Source organism: Gymnogyps californianus, chromosome 12, assembly GCF_018139145.2.
Source record: "Gymnogyps californianus isolate 813 chromosome 12, ASM1813914v2, whole genome shotgun sequence".
NCBI lineage: Eukaryota > Metazoa > Chordata > Aves > Accipitriformes > Cathartidae > Gymnogyps > Gymnogyps californianus.
The window spans coordinates 1373619-1386509 of NC_059482.1; the positions used below are offsets into that span (position 1 = coordinate 1373619).

The 12891-nt window shown below is 68.5% G+C and overlaps 2 protein-coding genes across 2 annotated transcripts in view; both read right to left on the reverse strand.

Annotated features, from left to right (window-relative positions):
• Positions 1 to 1655: 1655 nt before the first annotated feature.
• Positions 1656 to 10705, reverse strand: CDH1 (cadherin 1). The gene is made up of 16 exons (XM_050903885.1): positions 10640 to 10705; positions 10419 to 10533; positions 6015 to 6250; positions 5775 to 5906; positions 5531 to 5686; positions 5314 to 5458; positions 5010 to 5182; positions 4492 to 4620; positions 4190 to 4375; positions 3853 to 4097; positions 3594 to 3736; positions 3250 to 3474; positions 2776 to 2997; positions 2556 to 2686; positions 2149 to 2292; positions 1656 to 2034 (listed from the first exon to the last, which is right to left on the reverse strand). The coding sequence occupies exons 1-16, from the start codon at positions 10703 to 10705 to the stop codon at positions 1822 to 1824; spliced, it is 2661 nt and encodes an 886-aa protein (XP_050759842.1). The 3' UTR covers positions 1656 to 1821.
• A 1337-nt stretch (positions 10706 to 12042) lies between these two features.
• LOC127021274 (cadherin-20-like) overlaps positions 12043 to 12891 on the reverse strand; it is a 5254-nt gene continuing 4405 nt past the window's right edge. The window contains exons 5-7 of the mRNA XM_050904252.1: positions 12724 to 12854; positions 12489 to 12635; positions 12043 to 12384 (exon numbers count right to left, since the gene is read on the reverse strand). Of these exons, the coding sequence (XP_050760209.1) occupies positions 12172 to 12384; positions 12489 to 12635; positions 12724 to 12854 (491 nt within the window). The 3' untranslated portion in view covers positions 12043 to 12171. The remainder of the gene's footprint in view (positions 12385 to 12488; positions 12636 to 12723; positions 12855 to 12891) is intronic.

The following is a 12891-nucleotide window of genomic DNA, read 5'->3' on the forward strand; positions in this document are numbered from 1 at the left end:
CAGCGTGGGAGGCTGGCGGTGTAGGCCCCTGTCTCTGCTCCCCACAGGTGTCAACAGCACCAACCCCTCTGGCAGGTCAGGTATTTTGGGAGAGCTTCCCACCCTAAGGCTCACCCCTGTGCCAAGCATGAGCTCTGGCTGCATCCAGGAAAATTTAGCAGCTTTTGGAGAGAAACCAGCCATTCTGTCTACAAAGGGAGAGCCCAAACTCATCTCCATATTGTAATCAGCATGTGGAGGCAGAGGTGCACAAGATGGGCCTTCCTGCCTGCTCTCGGGGTCAGTACCTTTGGAATAAACAGCTTACGTGTGTGTTGCAAAGCACATAAATGAGCAACTTGGCTGTCCAGGACTGTAACAAGGCAGGATGACTGCAAATCCTTTGCCAGCCTCCTAGGCTGCTGTCTGTCTGAAAGCCTTCAGGCGCTGCGGGGCATGTTATTCTTCTGTGTTTCCTTACCGGGCAGGGCCTCTGAAGGGAGGTCAGAGCAATTACAGGGTTGGACAAACATCGGTGATCTCTCACGCTCGCTAACAGCCTCGCCCTCTGCTGCGTGGCCCGTGCGGGTCAGCGGGGCAGGCTGTCAGGCCAGGCACCGCGCACACAGGGCGCAGCCACCATGATAAGGCGCTGAAGCACAAGCTGGGTTTCACGCCATGTCCTGCTCTTCCTTTCCCTAAAGCCCTGTCCAGGCAGACTCAGCGCAAGGCAAAGCCATGACCCGCCATTAGCTGCCAGCCCTGCCTCCTCACGGCCCCTGGTGCTGAGAGAACACGTGCTCCGGTATGGATGCGTCCCGGTTACACAGAGCCGGGCATTTGCCATCTGCCCTTTGGAGGCAGCAGCGGCCGCACTGAGGAATGGCTTTCTGCGGGGCAGGCCGGCCTCCGAGCACGGACACAGGCAGTGAAACCAGCAGAGCTGCGCACAGAGAAAAGGGCTTTTGGTTTTCTTAAAACAATTTATTATTTCAATTTTATATAAAAACCATACAATCAATTAACACTAGACCATTGCTGGCTTCCCAGCCTGCATCAGACCCTTTTCCCATGATAAAAAATACAAACCACGACAACAGCTAAACAAAGTTCAGAATTTCAGTAAAGCTGTTTGATTTCCAAAAGCGCCTTTCATTGACTGCACAATAATTATACCTGGCTCGACACAGAAGGAAATCATATCATAATCTGGGATACAGAAAAATAGAAATCTGCCTGTATGTGCTCTATCAAATATAATTCCCTCACGTATAGCGCGTGACGGCACATCTTTGGTCTGCGTTTATCGATCACCTTGCCCTGCTCCAGCAGAGGCGTGGTGCCGGGGTCACCCCGCTTCTCTGGCGCTGGGTTTGCGAGCCGAGCGTGGCGGCACGTCGGCGGTTGTGTCGGGGCTGGGAGCACGAGGTATTTCGGAGAGCGCCAGAGAAACCCTTTTTCCCCTGCGGCAAAGGGAGGGAGGCGGCGGGGGGCCTGTCCCCTGCCTGGGAAGAGGAGCGGATCCTGGCTCATGCAGCCAGGAGCGCCTCGGCTCCAGGACAGGGAACGGACCGAATGGCTCCATGCCCTGCCTGGAGCCGAGGGGGGCCAGGAAACACACAGGCTCCCCAAAACTGTCGTGTCCCCCCCCCCCCCCCCAGCCCCGGTGACCCCAAGCTTCCCCTGCGCTGAACAAGGGGGACGTGAACACCAGGTTGAGGGGGTGTTGGAGGGGGGTTCGGCTGCCCCCCAGGCAAAGACCGATGTGAGTCCGGTGGGGTGAAATGAGGTGAGCCGCCAGCGCCGGGCGGCTGCTGGCCGGGCTGGGGCCGAGGGGGGGTCCTAGTCGTCCTCCTCCCCGCCGCCGTAGAGGTCTGCCAGCTTCTTGAAGCGGCTGCCCCAGTCGTTGAGGTAGTCGTAGTCCTGGTCGCGGTCGGAGGCGGAGGAGTTGAGGGAGCTGAGCGAGGTGGCCTCCGAGCCGCTGCCCTCGTAGTCGAACACCAGCAGGGAGTCGTAAGGGGGGGCCGTGGGGTCCGTGTCGGCCGCCTTCAGGTTCTGGGGGGCAGAGGGGTCAGCACCCGTCCCCCCTGGGCTGGCGATGCCGCCGGCGGGGGGGCACCCCAATAGTGCCGGCATGGATGGGGGCTTCATACCCTGCACGGTGCTCACCTCATCAATGAAGTTTCCGATCTCATCAGGGTTGGCGGGCCGGGGCCGGTACTGGGGGGCGGCCATCAGCGGGGGGGCCACATCGTTGCGGATCACCTCCGGGCGGGCGTCCAGGCCCCGGTGCAGCTGGCTCAGGTCATAGTCCTGCGTGGGGGGACATGAGGAGATGACACTCGAGGGTCGGCCACGGGCACCGCCGTGGGAAGGACCAAAGGCACCGCGGGCACCGGGGTGTGCAGGGCGCTGGGTGACTGCAGAGGGGGGACGCGGGGGCGAGCAGGTCCGTGGCAGCCTTGTGCACCCCAAGCATTCATCGTGGCTCGGGGAGAGCAAGGCCACCACCCGCCACGGGGAGGGTGCCGTGGGGACCCCATGGGCAGGGTGCCGGCCCGGCACGGTCGTCCCACCTGGTCCTCCTCGCCTCCGCCCTCCTCGTCGTAGTGATAGACGTTGTCCCGCATGTCGTCCTCGGGCGGGAGCAGCGGCTCCTTCACCACCTTCCTCCGCCTGGCGAAGAGCAGCAGCAGCAGCAGCAGGACTGCGAGCAGATGGCACCGGCGTCAGGGCGGCGAGGTGATGCTGGCCCCGTCCCTGTCCCCGTCCCTGTCCCCATCCCGTGGTACTCACTCAGCAGCGCCAGGATGCCCCCCAGGATGCCCACGATGGCGGGGACGCCCAGGCCGCTGGCGACGAACGCTCGCCGCTCGCAGTTTTTGGCCGGCCCTTCGCAGTCGCACACCTGGGCTTTGACCGGCGTCACCTGCCCCTTGCCCTGGCCGTCCGTCAGCCTCAGGAAGATGCTGTACTCCCCGGGCTCCAGCTCCTTCACCAGCCTCAGCACCACCAGATCTTACGCAGCGGAGAGAGGGGTTGGGCTCACAGATGGGTCCCCGCTCCCCGATTTGGGGACACCCTCGGCACCGGTGCGGGGTTTTGCCACGTGGCGGGTTCCCCAGCCTGGTGCCCATCACGGGGGACAGCACCGGCTGCGCTTGGGGGAGCACAGAGAGCCGAGGGGGCCTGGGATCTGGCCCTTGCTCGGTGTCTCCCCACCACCCCACACTGAGGATGGGTGGCCAGGCCAGACCAGGCGGCACCTACCTTGTCTGGTCACCTTGACGGTCCAGTTGGTGCCGGAGCCATGCTCCAGCGCTGCCTGGAAGGGGTAGGTGTTGGGGGGCAGGTCCTTGTCGACGATGTTCAGCGTCTGCTCCTCGGGCTGCCGGTTACAGATGTCGAAGAACCGGGGTTCCGGCGTGGGCCCGTTGTCATTCACGTCCTGAAGGAGGAGGAGCAGCGTCCCCGTGCCGGTGGCATCCGGTGACCCTGCGGGGCCAGGTGTTAGCAAGGCACCCGGGGAGGGGGTCCCGGCCCCAGCCCCTGCCCCAGGAGCCCCAGTGGGACACAGACGGGTGGCAGCAGCCCCTTCCCACAGGGCTCCTCACCGCTGTCCACGGCCAGGACGATGGCCTTGTAGGTGCTGTTGATGGCGTGCACCGACTCCCGGTCCAGCGGCTGGGCTGCCGTGACGATGCCGTTCTCGGGGTCGATGGCCAGCCACCCCGCGGGGTCGCTGCCCATGCGGTACCTGGGGCAAGCGAGGGGTCAGCGGGGGTGGAAGGGGTGCACAGCACAGCGGGCACAGTGCAGCCCCTCGGGCACCCCAGCACGGCCCCCCGCCACCGACGCCCCCCTCCCACTCACGTGATTTTCTGCCTCTGATCCCTGTCCGGGTCCTGGGCCGTGTAGGAGGTGACTTGGTGCCCCAGCGGCAGGTCCTCCATCACCTCCACCCTCTTGACCGGGGGCACGAAGACGGGGGCTTCATTCACGTCTCCGACCAGCACCAGGACGTTGGCCGTGGAGAGCGGCAGGGGCACGGTGAAGGGGACGGCGTTCTCCACCGTCACCACGAGGTTGTACCGGCTCCTGGTCTCGTAATCCAGGCCCTGGGGAGGGGCGGGAGAGAGGAGCCGGGGTTGTGCCGGTGCTGGCGGGGAGGCAGCTGGTGCCGGGATGGCTGCGCGGTGGCAGGACCCACCTTGGCGGTTTTCAAGATGCCGTCGTTGGTTTTGGGGTCGGTGGTGATGCTGAAGTCGCCGTCCTGGTCCCCGCTCTTGATGCGGTAGACGGCTTGCCAGGCAGGGGAGCCCTGCATGTCCCGGTCCGTCACGTGCAGCCGGGTCACCACCACCCCCACCTCGTTCTCGTCCACCGTCCCCTCATACTGCAAGAGAGGGGATGGGGACAGTCACCCACATGATCCTGGGCACCCTGGGGTGAGGGGACTTGTGCCATGATGGCCCAGGGAGGGCAGCGGCTCGCGGGAGCCGGTGCGGGTACCATGGTGGGGTTGAAGACGGGAGGGTTGTCGTTGGCGTCGGTGACTTCCACAATGGCGGTGGCAGTGTTGGTCAGGCCATTGCCCTCCTGGTCCGCAGCCTGGATGATCAGCGTGTAGTTGGGAGTGGTCTGCAAGCCAAAATCACCGCGGTTAGGGCAGGGATGGGGTCCGGCTTGTCCCCCTCCTCCGGGGGCATTGCCTGCCTGCTCTTCCACCCTTCTCCAGCCAGTGTTCACCGCTGGCACAGACGCTTGCTGATGTCCCTACTGCCCACCCAAAGGGCTGGCAGTCCACCCACTCCCGGGGCTTGGCAGGGCTGGGGGCCCTGCAATGTCCCCAGCACCGATCCCCAATGGGCTTGGGGCTGCAGACACCCCCAAAGCAGGGGACGGTGACCCAGGGATTGCAAATCCTCAAACCAGCCAAGACCCCGGGGCTCCGGCATCCCCGGCTCTCCGCAGCAAGTCCCATCGCGGAGCTGCCGCGTGGTCCCCCAGGATGCGGTGAGGATGCCCACCTCCCGGTCCAGCCCCGTGCCGATGACGCTGATGATGCCCTTCTCCGGGTCAATGGTGAACATCCGTTGCGCGCTCTTGGGCTCCTCGCTGAGGATGGAGTAGCCGATGATGCCGTTGTTCACGTTGACCCCATCATCTGCATCCGTGGCGTTCACGGTCATCACGGACGTGCCTGGGCATGGGGACAAGCAGGGGAGATTTTACTCTTGGGACAAACCCCACTGGACACCTCGGTGCGGCTCTGGCTCGGGGCTCTGCGGAATCCCAGCTGTGGGGCCCCCGGCTCGCCGGTCCCCCACGCACCTGGCTTCGCGTTTTCCTCGATGTAGCCGATGAAGACTTGCTTGGTGAAGACGGGCCGGTTGTCGTTCTGGTCCGTCACGGTGATGATGATCTCCATGGGGTCCTCTACAGGCTGCCCGTTGGCCGACACGGCGTGGGAGAAGAGCTGCGAGGGGCACCGTCAGCCCGCGCGCGGCCCCCGGGGACCGTCCCCTCCCCACCCTGGCCCCCTACTCACGACATATTTATCGATCTCCTCCCGGTCCAGTGGCTTCGTCACCTCCAGCCACCCCGTCTCCCGCTCAATGGTGAAGACGCCCACGGGGGGGGTGTCCGCCCCCTGCCCCGTGATGCTGTAGAAAACCTTGGTCTCCTTGTCCTTGTTGGATTTGATCTGGCAGCGAGGCGGAGGGGGGTTAGAGGGGTCCCGGCGCTCCGGGGACCCCCCCTGCCCTGCGCCCCGTCCCCGCGGGGCCACATACCTGCACCAGCTTCTTGGGGAAGGGCCCCCGCTCGTTCTCGGGGCAGTTGATGGGGGGGATGACCCAGTCCCTCTTCTGCCGCCGGAGGCCGTGGCCGGGCTCGGGGAAGATCAGCACGTCGGGCGCCGCGTCCTGCGGGGAGAGTGGCTCAGCTCGGTGCCAGCACCTTGCCAAGCCCTCCGCACGCTCTGCCCCAGGGAGGGGGGCTGCGGTGACCCTGGGGAGAGGGCTGCACTTTACCTGCTGCTGGTGGCGGCGGTGGTGGCGATGGTGATGGTGCCCCCGCCTGCGCAGGGTCACCCTGGCTGAATGCTTCTTGCCCGCGGTGTCCCAGGTGTGGACGGAGAAGCTGATCTCCCGCTGCTGGAGCTGCAGGGGCCGGGTCGCAGAGACGACGCCATCCCTGCTCACCTTGAAGCGCGTGTCATCCGAGAGGTACACGGCACGCCGCCGCTCGCCACAGTCCGCAAAGCTCACTGGGGACAGGGAGAGCGAGTGGGCAGGGGGCTCCCGGCGCTGCTCCGGGGAGAGCCAGCAAGGGCAGGGCAGGCACCCAGGCACCGCGGGACGGGCAGGCAGCGGGGTGCAGGACAGCATGACATGGGCGCACACAGCGCGGCCACGGCTCAGAGGCCTGGGGGGACCGTGGGGTCGCAGGCGCAGCGGGGATGCACCACGCATGGTGCCACGTGCCCTGCCAGGATCCCATCTTGGGCGTGAGCAGAGTGCATGGCACGACGCGTGGTGCATCCCTGCCGTGGCTTTGGTGCGGGACCAGGCACGGCATAACCTGCCGTACCATGGGATCCCTGCCGGCCCCTGACAGCAGGGCAAATGGCACTCAGCACAGGGCATCCCTGCTGTGCACGGCACATCCCCGTCTACAGCGCCGTGTACGGCACATCCCTGCACGTGGCACATCCCCGCGCACAGCACGTCCCCGCCGCGTGGCACATCCCCACGCGCGGTGCATCCCTGTGGCACAGCGTGTCCCCACGCGTGGCACGTCACCGCCGCCATGCCCGTGGCAGCGGGCAGAGGGTGCTGCTGCTCCCGCTGCTTTTCAAATAAAAACAAGGGCAGCACCCACTCACCCGCGCTGGCACCCACCCCCCAGTAGCCCGGCCGGGGGGCCCTGGGGGCTGCCAGGGCTGATCCACAGGGTGCTGCAGGCCGCTGGGTTACGGTGTCCCGGTGCCTGGGGACCCATGGGGGTGCCCGAGCCCCCGCGTGGCTGGGGACCACAGCCACGTGTCCGCAGCAGGGACAGCCCAGGCTGCGACCCGCTGCAGGAGGGGGACATCAACCTGCACGGCAGGAAGGTGCCGGCCCCAGTGCACCCACGGCACAGGGCAGCAGTCATGGCACCCAACCTGCCCGGGCACCCTTCGGGACCTCCGACACCTCTGCTGTGGGGGGGATCCCCAGGGACAGCAGGCACCCGCCACAGACCGGGGCAGATGGGGTCCTGGCATCACCAGCTTGGCACCCTGCTGGGGCACGGTACAAGCCGGGAGCGGCACACGGGGGGCCGCGGCCAGCCCGGAGGGAGGCTCCGAGTGGTGCTGTGGCGGTCAGCAGGCATCACATGAGCCGGGGCCACGCTGCCGGCAGCTCCCGAACAAACACCCTTTGTCCGGGAGATGGTTTGTTTGAGCCAGCGGCACCCAGGCCGGAGCCCCTGCCAGCGCGGCCGCCATCAGCCCCAGCGTAACCCGCACCACGCAGAGCAGGTGCCGGGACTGCGCCGCAGGACGGCGACGTGCCCGGGGTGGGAGGCAGCGCAGCACGCCCGAACGCCGGGCACGAGGCCGCTGCCGGCGCCGGTCCCGGTCCCACCGCCCTGTGGGGTTACGTCAGGCTGCGAGCAGCCCAGGAATTTGGAGGTGGCGGCGGGACGGAGGCGGGTGGGGAGTGATCGGCGAGCCCTGGGCTGGGGGCTGCCCCCCCCCTGCCTGCCGTGGTGCCCCCGACCCAGCCCGGGCAGCCAGGGAGGACCCACCGGCACGATGCCAGCCCAGCTCAGCCCCACGGCGGGACCCCCGGCAAAGGCTGTGGGAGCCGGTGAGGCCGGCTGGGCAGGAACGTGCCGGGGCAGGCCGGGCGCTGCCGCAGCGGGGGCTGGCGGCGGGGAGAGGAACCTTGGCACCCATGGGCGCAGGCGCAGCACTCGACACCCGAGACCTGGCACCGTGCCGGATGGGTGCAGCGAGTGGGGCAGTGCTCAGCCCCCAGCTCCACGCCGGGTGCAATGAGCGCTCGGTGCTCAGCGCCCGCTCCCCGCCTTCCCACCCGGCCGTGCACAACCAGTTTTTCCAGCTCCTCAGTGTGAAGGAAAGCCGTCCCCAGCCCTCCCGGCACTGGGAGCCAGGGGCCCCTCTCCTCTCCAGGAGCAGTGGGGCAGGAGGCAAGGAGAGCTGGGGGGGGGGGGTGTCCCTCAGGGGGATCCCCCCCTTCGAGGCCCCCCGCCACCACCCACGGGGCACTGGGACAGCCAGACGCCCTGCATTACCAGGCTGCTGACCCAGGGCAGGGGGATGAGACCCTGCACCGGGATGGGGAGCAGGGCAGCCCCCCCCTCAAGCCACCCCACGTCCCGCGGCGTCTCGCCGGGGCTGGGCACGGGCTGACTCATGGGCAGAGCTGGGTGCCACCACCCCGGCAGTGCTTGCTCTTCGTGGGTTGCGCAAGCGTGGCTGTGCCGGGGCGGGAGCCGGCGGCGGTCGGCGAGGGGGGGGGGCTCACGTCAGCCCGCGGGCAGCCGGGGCGAAAGCGCTGTGAGCGGCACGTCCTGCCAGCGCACCCGCTGACGTCACCCGAGTTTCACCGTGACTTCAGACTCTCGAGGTTCCCCCACCCAGGGCTGACGGGGGGAGCGTCCCAGCCCCCGCCATGTCCGGTGGGGCCGTGTCACCCCAGAGACCCCCCCACACACACACCCGCCGAGCAGAGCCGCAGGGTCCCATCCCGGCCCCGGGAACGCCGTGGCCCCCGCGCAGGTGTTTGCCTCCCCGGCCCAGGCGCCGCAGGGGGCCTGTCCAAACCTGTTAGAGGGAAAACACCGCGCTCAACTCATCAGCCTAATTACAGGCCGGCTCGTCAGCCCGCCCTCGCCACAGCCTGGCCGCGGGCTTTGGTGTGCTGCGTGGCGCGGGGGGTGGCACCGCCGAGCGCCCATCATGCTCATCCTCCCGCATGGCTGGCATCACGGTGGCACGGCCGGGCACCACCAGGCTGGCACGTGGCCCATACGGGCAGACGTCCCCTTCCCTCCTCCCATGCCCCGTCTCCACCCGGGACCCAAAACTGGAAGTGCCGGTGCTGGGATGGGAGATTTCCAGCAGGTCCCAGTTGTGGAGACCAGCCCTGTGCGGCGGGGAGACGTTGAAGCCGCGTGGCTGCCCATCACCCTGGTATCGGGCACGGCCCTAATGGACACAGGCTGCTGCAGCCGGGCGGCTTCGTTAATGATCAACCAGAAAGCAAACGAACGGGCAATTCCTGAGGTATGGGGCAGGGTCCAGCTCCTGGCTCGATACCCGCGGCCCAGGCAAAGCCCTTCCGGAGCCGGGGGGGGTTTGGGAGCCCCCGGTGCGGTGCTCAGTGCTCTGCACCCCTCGGCCCCGTGCCCCCCCAGCAGACCATAGTGCCAGCACCACCATCAACCATTAATCAGTGCAGATGGAGACGGCAATGGCCCAAGCGCTGCCCTGGGAGCCTGCACCCAGCCACTGCGCAGCCCCCCAGCACCCATGGATTATGGGGTGGGGATGTGCAGGGTACCCCAAAGCGGCGGCGGGTCCCTAGCACCCGTTTCCCTGGGCACACCTTTCTCCGGTGCCTCCCGCACGCCCCGAGGGCCAGCAGCACCCGGCTGCCCCAGCCGGGGCTCGGTGTGCGGCAGAGGGAGGCTGTTGGCAGCCCGGGCTGGGGCCCAGCCTGGTGCAGCCGCCGCGGCCACGCAGGCAGGGCTCAGTGCCGGCACCCACCGCACCGGGACGGGGATTTTGTGCCGGCATGGTGAGACGCTACCGTCCCCACACCAAGAGCCGCCCAGGGAGGCCGCGCTGGGCGCTCTGCGGCCACAAAAGGTGGGTTCACCCCCGTGAACCCCGGGTGCCGGGACCCCGCGGGCGGGCGAGGCGCGGGGCAGGACAGGCGCCTGCGCGGCCCCACACCCCGGCCTGCCGGCCCCAACAGGTCTGCGCCGCCTGAGTCAGCGCCGCCCGCGCCGGCGCACCCCGGGGAGAGGCACCCGCTGCCCCCGCGACGCCGTCCTGCCGCGGTGGGAGCACCGGCGCCCGCGCTGCCCCGGCCTCTCGGCACGACCCTAGCGCTGTGCGTGGACACGCGGCCATGGCTCTGTCCCCATTGCCACCTGCAGCGGTGTGTGCCGAGCCTGTCCCCACCGCCACGGCCTCGTCCTCACCACCACGGCCCCGTCCCCATGGCCCTGTCCCCACAGAGCCAGGCAGAGACTGTCCCCATTGCCACGCCGGCACCACACAGGCATGGAGCCACGGCTTCGTCCCCCGTCGCCAACTCCAGTGCCACGCACCCAGCCCGTCCCCACGGCCTCGGTTCCATCCCCACGGCCACCCCCGTGCCACGCGCCCAACCCATCCCCACGGCTCCCCGCCGTACCTCGTCCCAGCGCCCGTCCTGCTGCCACGCTGTCCCACGGCACGGCGAGGGCGAAGGTCTCCTCGGTGAAGCCGGGCTGGCAGCGTGCTGCCTGCTGGCACAGCCGGGGACCAGCCTGCCCGGAGAGAGCGGTCAGTCCCGGGCAGGGTCCCGCCACCCCGGGCAGGGTCCCACGGTCCCGGGCAGGGTCCCGGGCAGGGTCCCACGGTCCCGTCCCTCACCTGGAGCAGGAGGAGGAGGAGGAAGAGGAGGCAGAGCGGGGCCGGGCAGCCCCTCCGCCACCCCATAGCTGCCGGTGCCGGTGCGATCGAGGCGCTGCTGCCGCCGAGCCGCAGGTAGCTCCGGTACCGATCCCGGTCCCGCCCCGCAGGTGCCGGCCCCACCCAGGGGAACCGCCCCGCCCCGCCCCGCCCGCCGGGAGGCGGTGCCGCCCCGCCCGCCCCCGGTATCCGGTACCCCGGTCCCAGCCATGCAGCTCCCCTGGGAACGCGGGAGCTCCGTGGGTGCCCGTCCAAAGCCGTGGGAGCTTGGGGGAGTCGGTGGGTGGCAGGAGCCGGGGGACGCCCGGGGGGGCACCCACCCCACGGCCCCCGCGGGTCCCGGCTCTGCGGGGGACAAACACCGCGCCCGGCTCCCCCCCCCCCCCGGGGGGGCTGCAGCCCCCGTCCCCCCAGCACCCTCCCCTCATCCCGCCCCATCCTTACACACAGCAAACCTGGGGGTGACCCCACGGCACGGAGAAAAACCCCAGGGACCCCCGGTGCCACCGGCCGCCCCACGGCTCCCGGGGCTTCGGCGAGGGGCAGAGCCCAGCCGGGGCTGGGCCCGGAGCCGGTAGGAAGCCCCCGGGGCTGGGGATGTCCCGGGGCTGAGCCCCCGGCCCCGGGGGGAGCGGGCAGCCCCTGCCAGCCCCCTGCCCGCGTACAGCAGCAAGGCCCTTGGCCCTATTGATTAATGGATTTATTGCCCGTAGCCGCGGGCCGCTGCGCCTGCCCGTGCCAGCACTGCCATGCGTGGGGCGATGGTCACACCGGAGGGAACGGGGTGGCAGCCTTGGGGAGGGGGCTGCAGGCGGGCAGGGCTCCGGCTGCCCAGGCATGAGGGGAATTGCGAGGCCAGGAGGGATTTGGCACCCTGAACACCCGGTGCCACTGGTGCCGCTCCCACGGGGCACAGGGTGGGGGGCTCAGTGACCTGCCCATGCCCACCTGCACTAGCACTGCACCCCGTGGGGACAAGGACGCCCTGGGGGAGCCCCCGCTGCCGGGGGGACCATGGGCACTGCCCCCCGCACGGGTGATGCTGCAGCCGTGCCTGCGGGTACCGCGCTGGGGCAGGGAGCAGCCGGGCGCTGCTGTGGGCAAGGGGGACGGGGCTGGGGGGGGGTCTGAGGGGGCCACAGCGGGGCCGGGGGCAGCAGCAACCCCCGGGGTGGGCAGCGGCTCCCCGGGGACCTCTCCCAGGGTACAAAGCCACGCAGAGGCTGGAGCATCTAAAAAAAAAAAAAACCAAACCATATCCTTTATTAAAACTTACACCAGCACCCGCTCACCTCGTCCGTAGCATCACACTACTTTTATTTCATACATTTAAAAAAAAAAAAAACAAACAAAAAAAACCCCCAAGAAAAACACAGGACAGGAAGGCGAGGGGGCTGCCGCCGAGGCGGGGGGCACGGCAGGAGGGGGCAGCCCCAAGGCACAGGCAGCGGTAAGGCGCAGGGCATGGGGGGCAGCGGGGCCGAGGGGGGGTCCTAGTCGTCCTCCTCCCCACCGCCGTAGAGGTCCGCCAGCTTCTTGAAGCGGCTGCCCCAGTCGTTGAGGTAGTCGTAGTCCTGGTCGCGGTCGGAGGCGGAGGAGTTGAGGGAGCTGAGCGAGGTGGCCTCCGAGCCGCTGCCCTCGTAGTCGAACACCAGCAGGGAGTCGTAAGGGGGGGCCGTGGGGTCCGTGTCGGCCGCCTTCAGGTTCTGGGGGGCAGAGGGGTCAGCACCCGTCCCCCCTGGACTGGCGATGCCGCCGGCGGGGGGGCACCCCAATAGTGCCGGCACGGATGGAGGGGGATGAAGCTCACCTCCTCGATGAAGGTGCCGATGTCGTCGGGGTTGGCGGGCCGGGGCCGGTACTGGGGGGCCGGCAGGAGGGTGGGGGCCACGTCGTTGCGGAGCAGCACCTCTGGGCGGGCGTCCAGGCCCCGGTGCAGCTGCCGCAGGTCGTAGTCCTGGCAGGGGACACACGACATGACGGAGAGGGGCAGGGTCAGGCTGCCTGTGCTGGCACTGGCCCCCCGGCCCCCCCGGCACACCCACCTGGTCCTCCTCCCCGCCGCCCTCCTCCCCGTAGTAAAAGATGTTGTCCCGCGTGTCGTCCTCAGGCAGCAGCAGCGGCTCCTTCGTCACCTTCCTCCTCCTCACGAAAAGCAGCAGCAGCAGCAGGATGACTGGGGGGAGCAGCGGCGTCAGCGGGGACATCCCCCC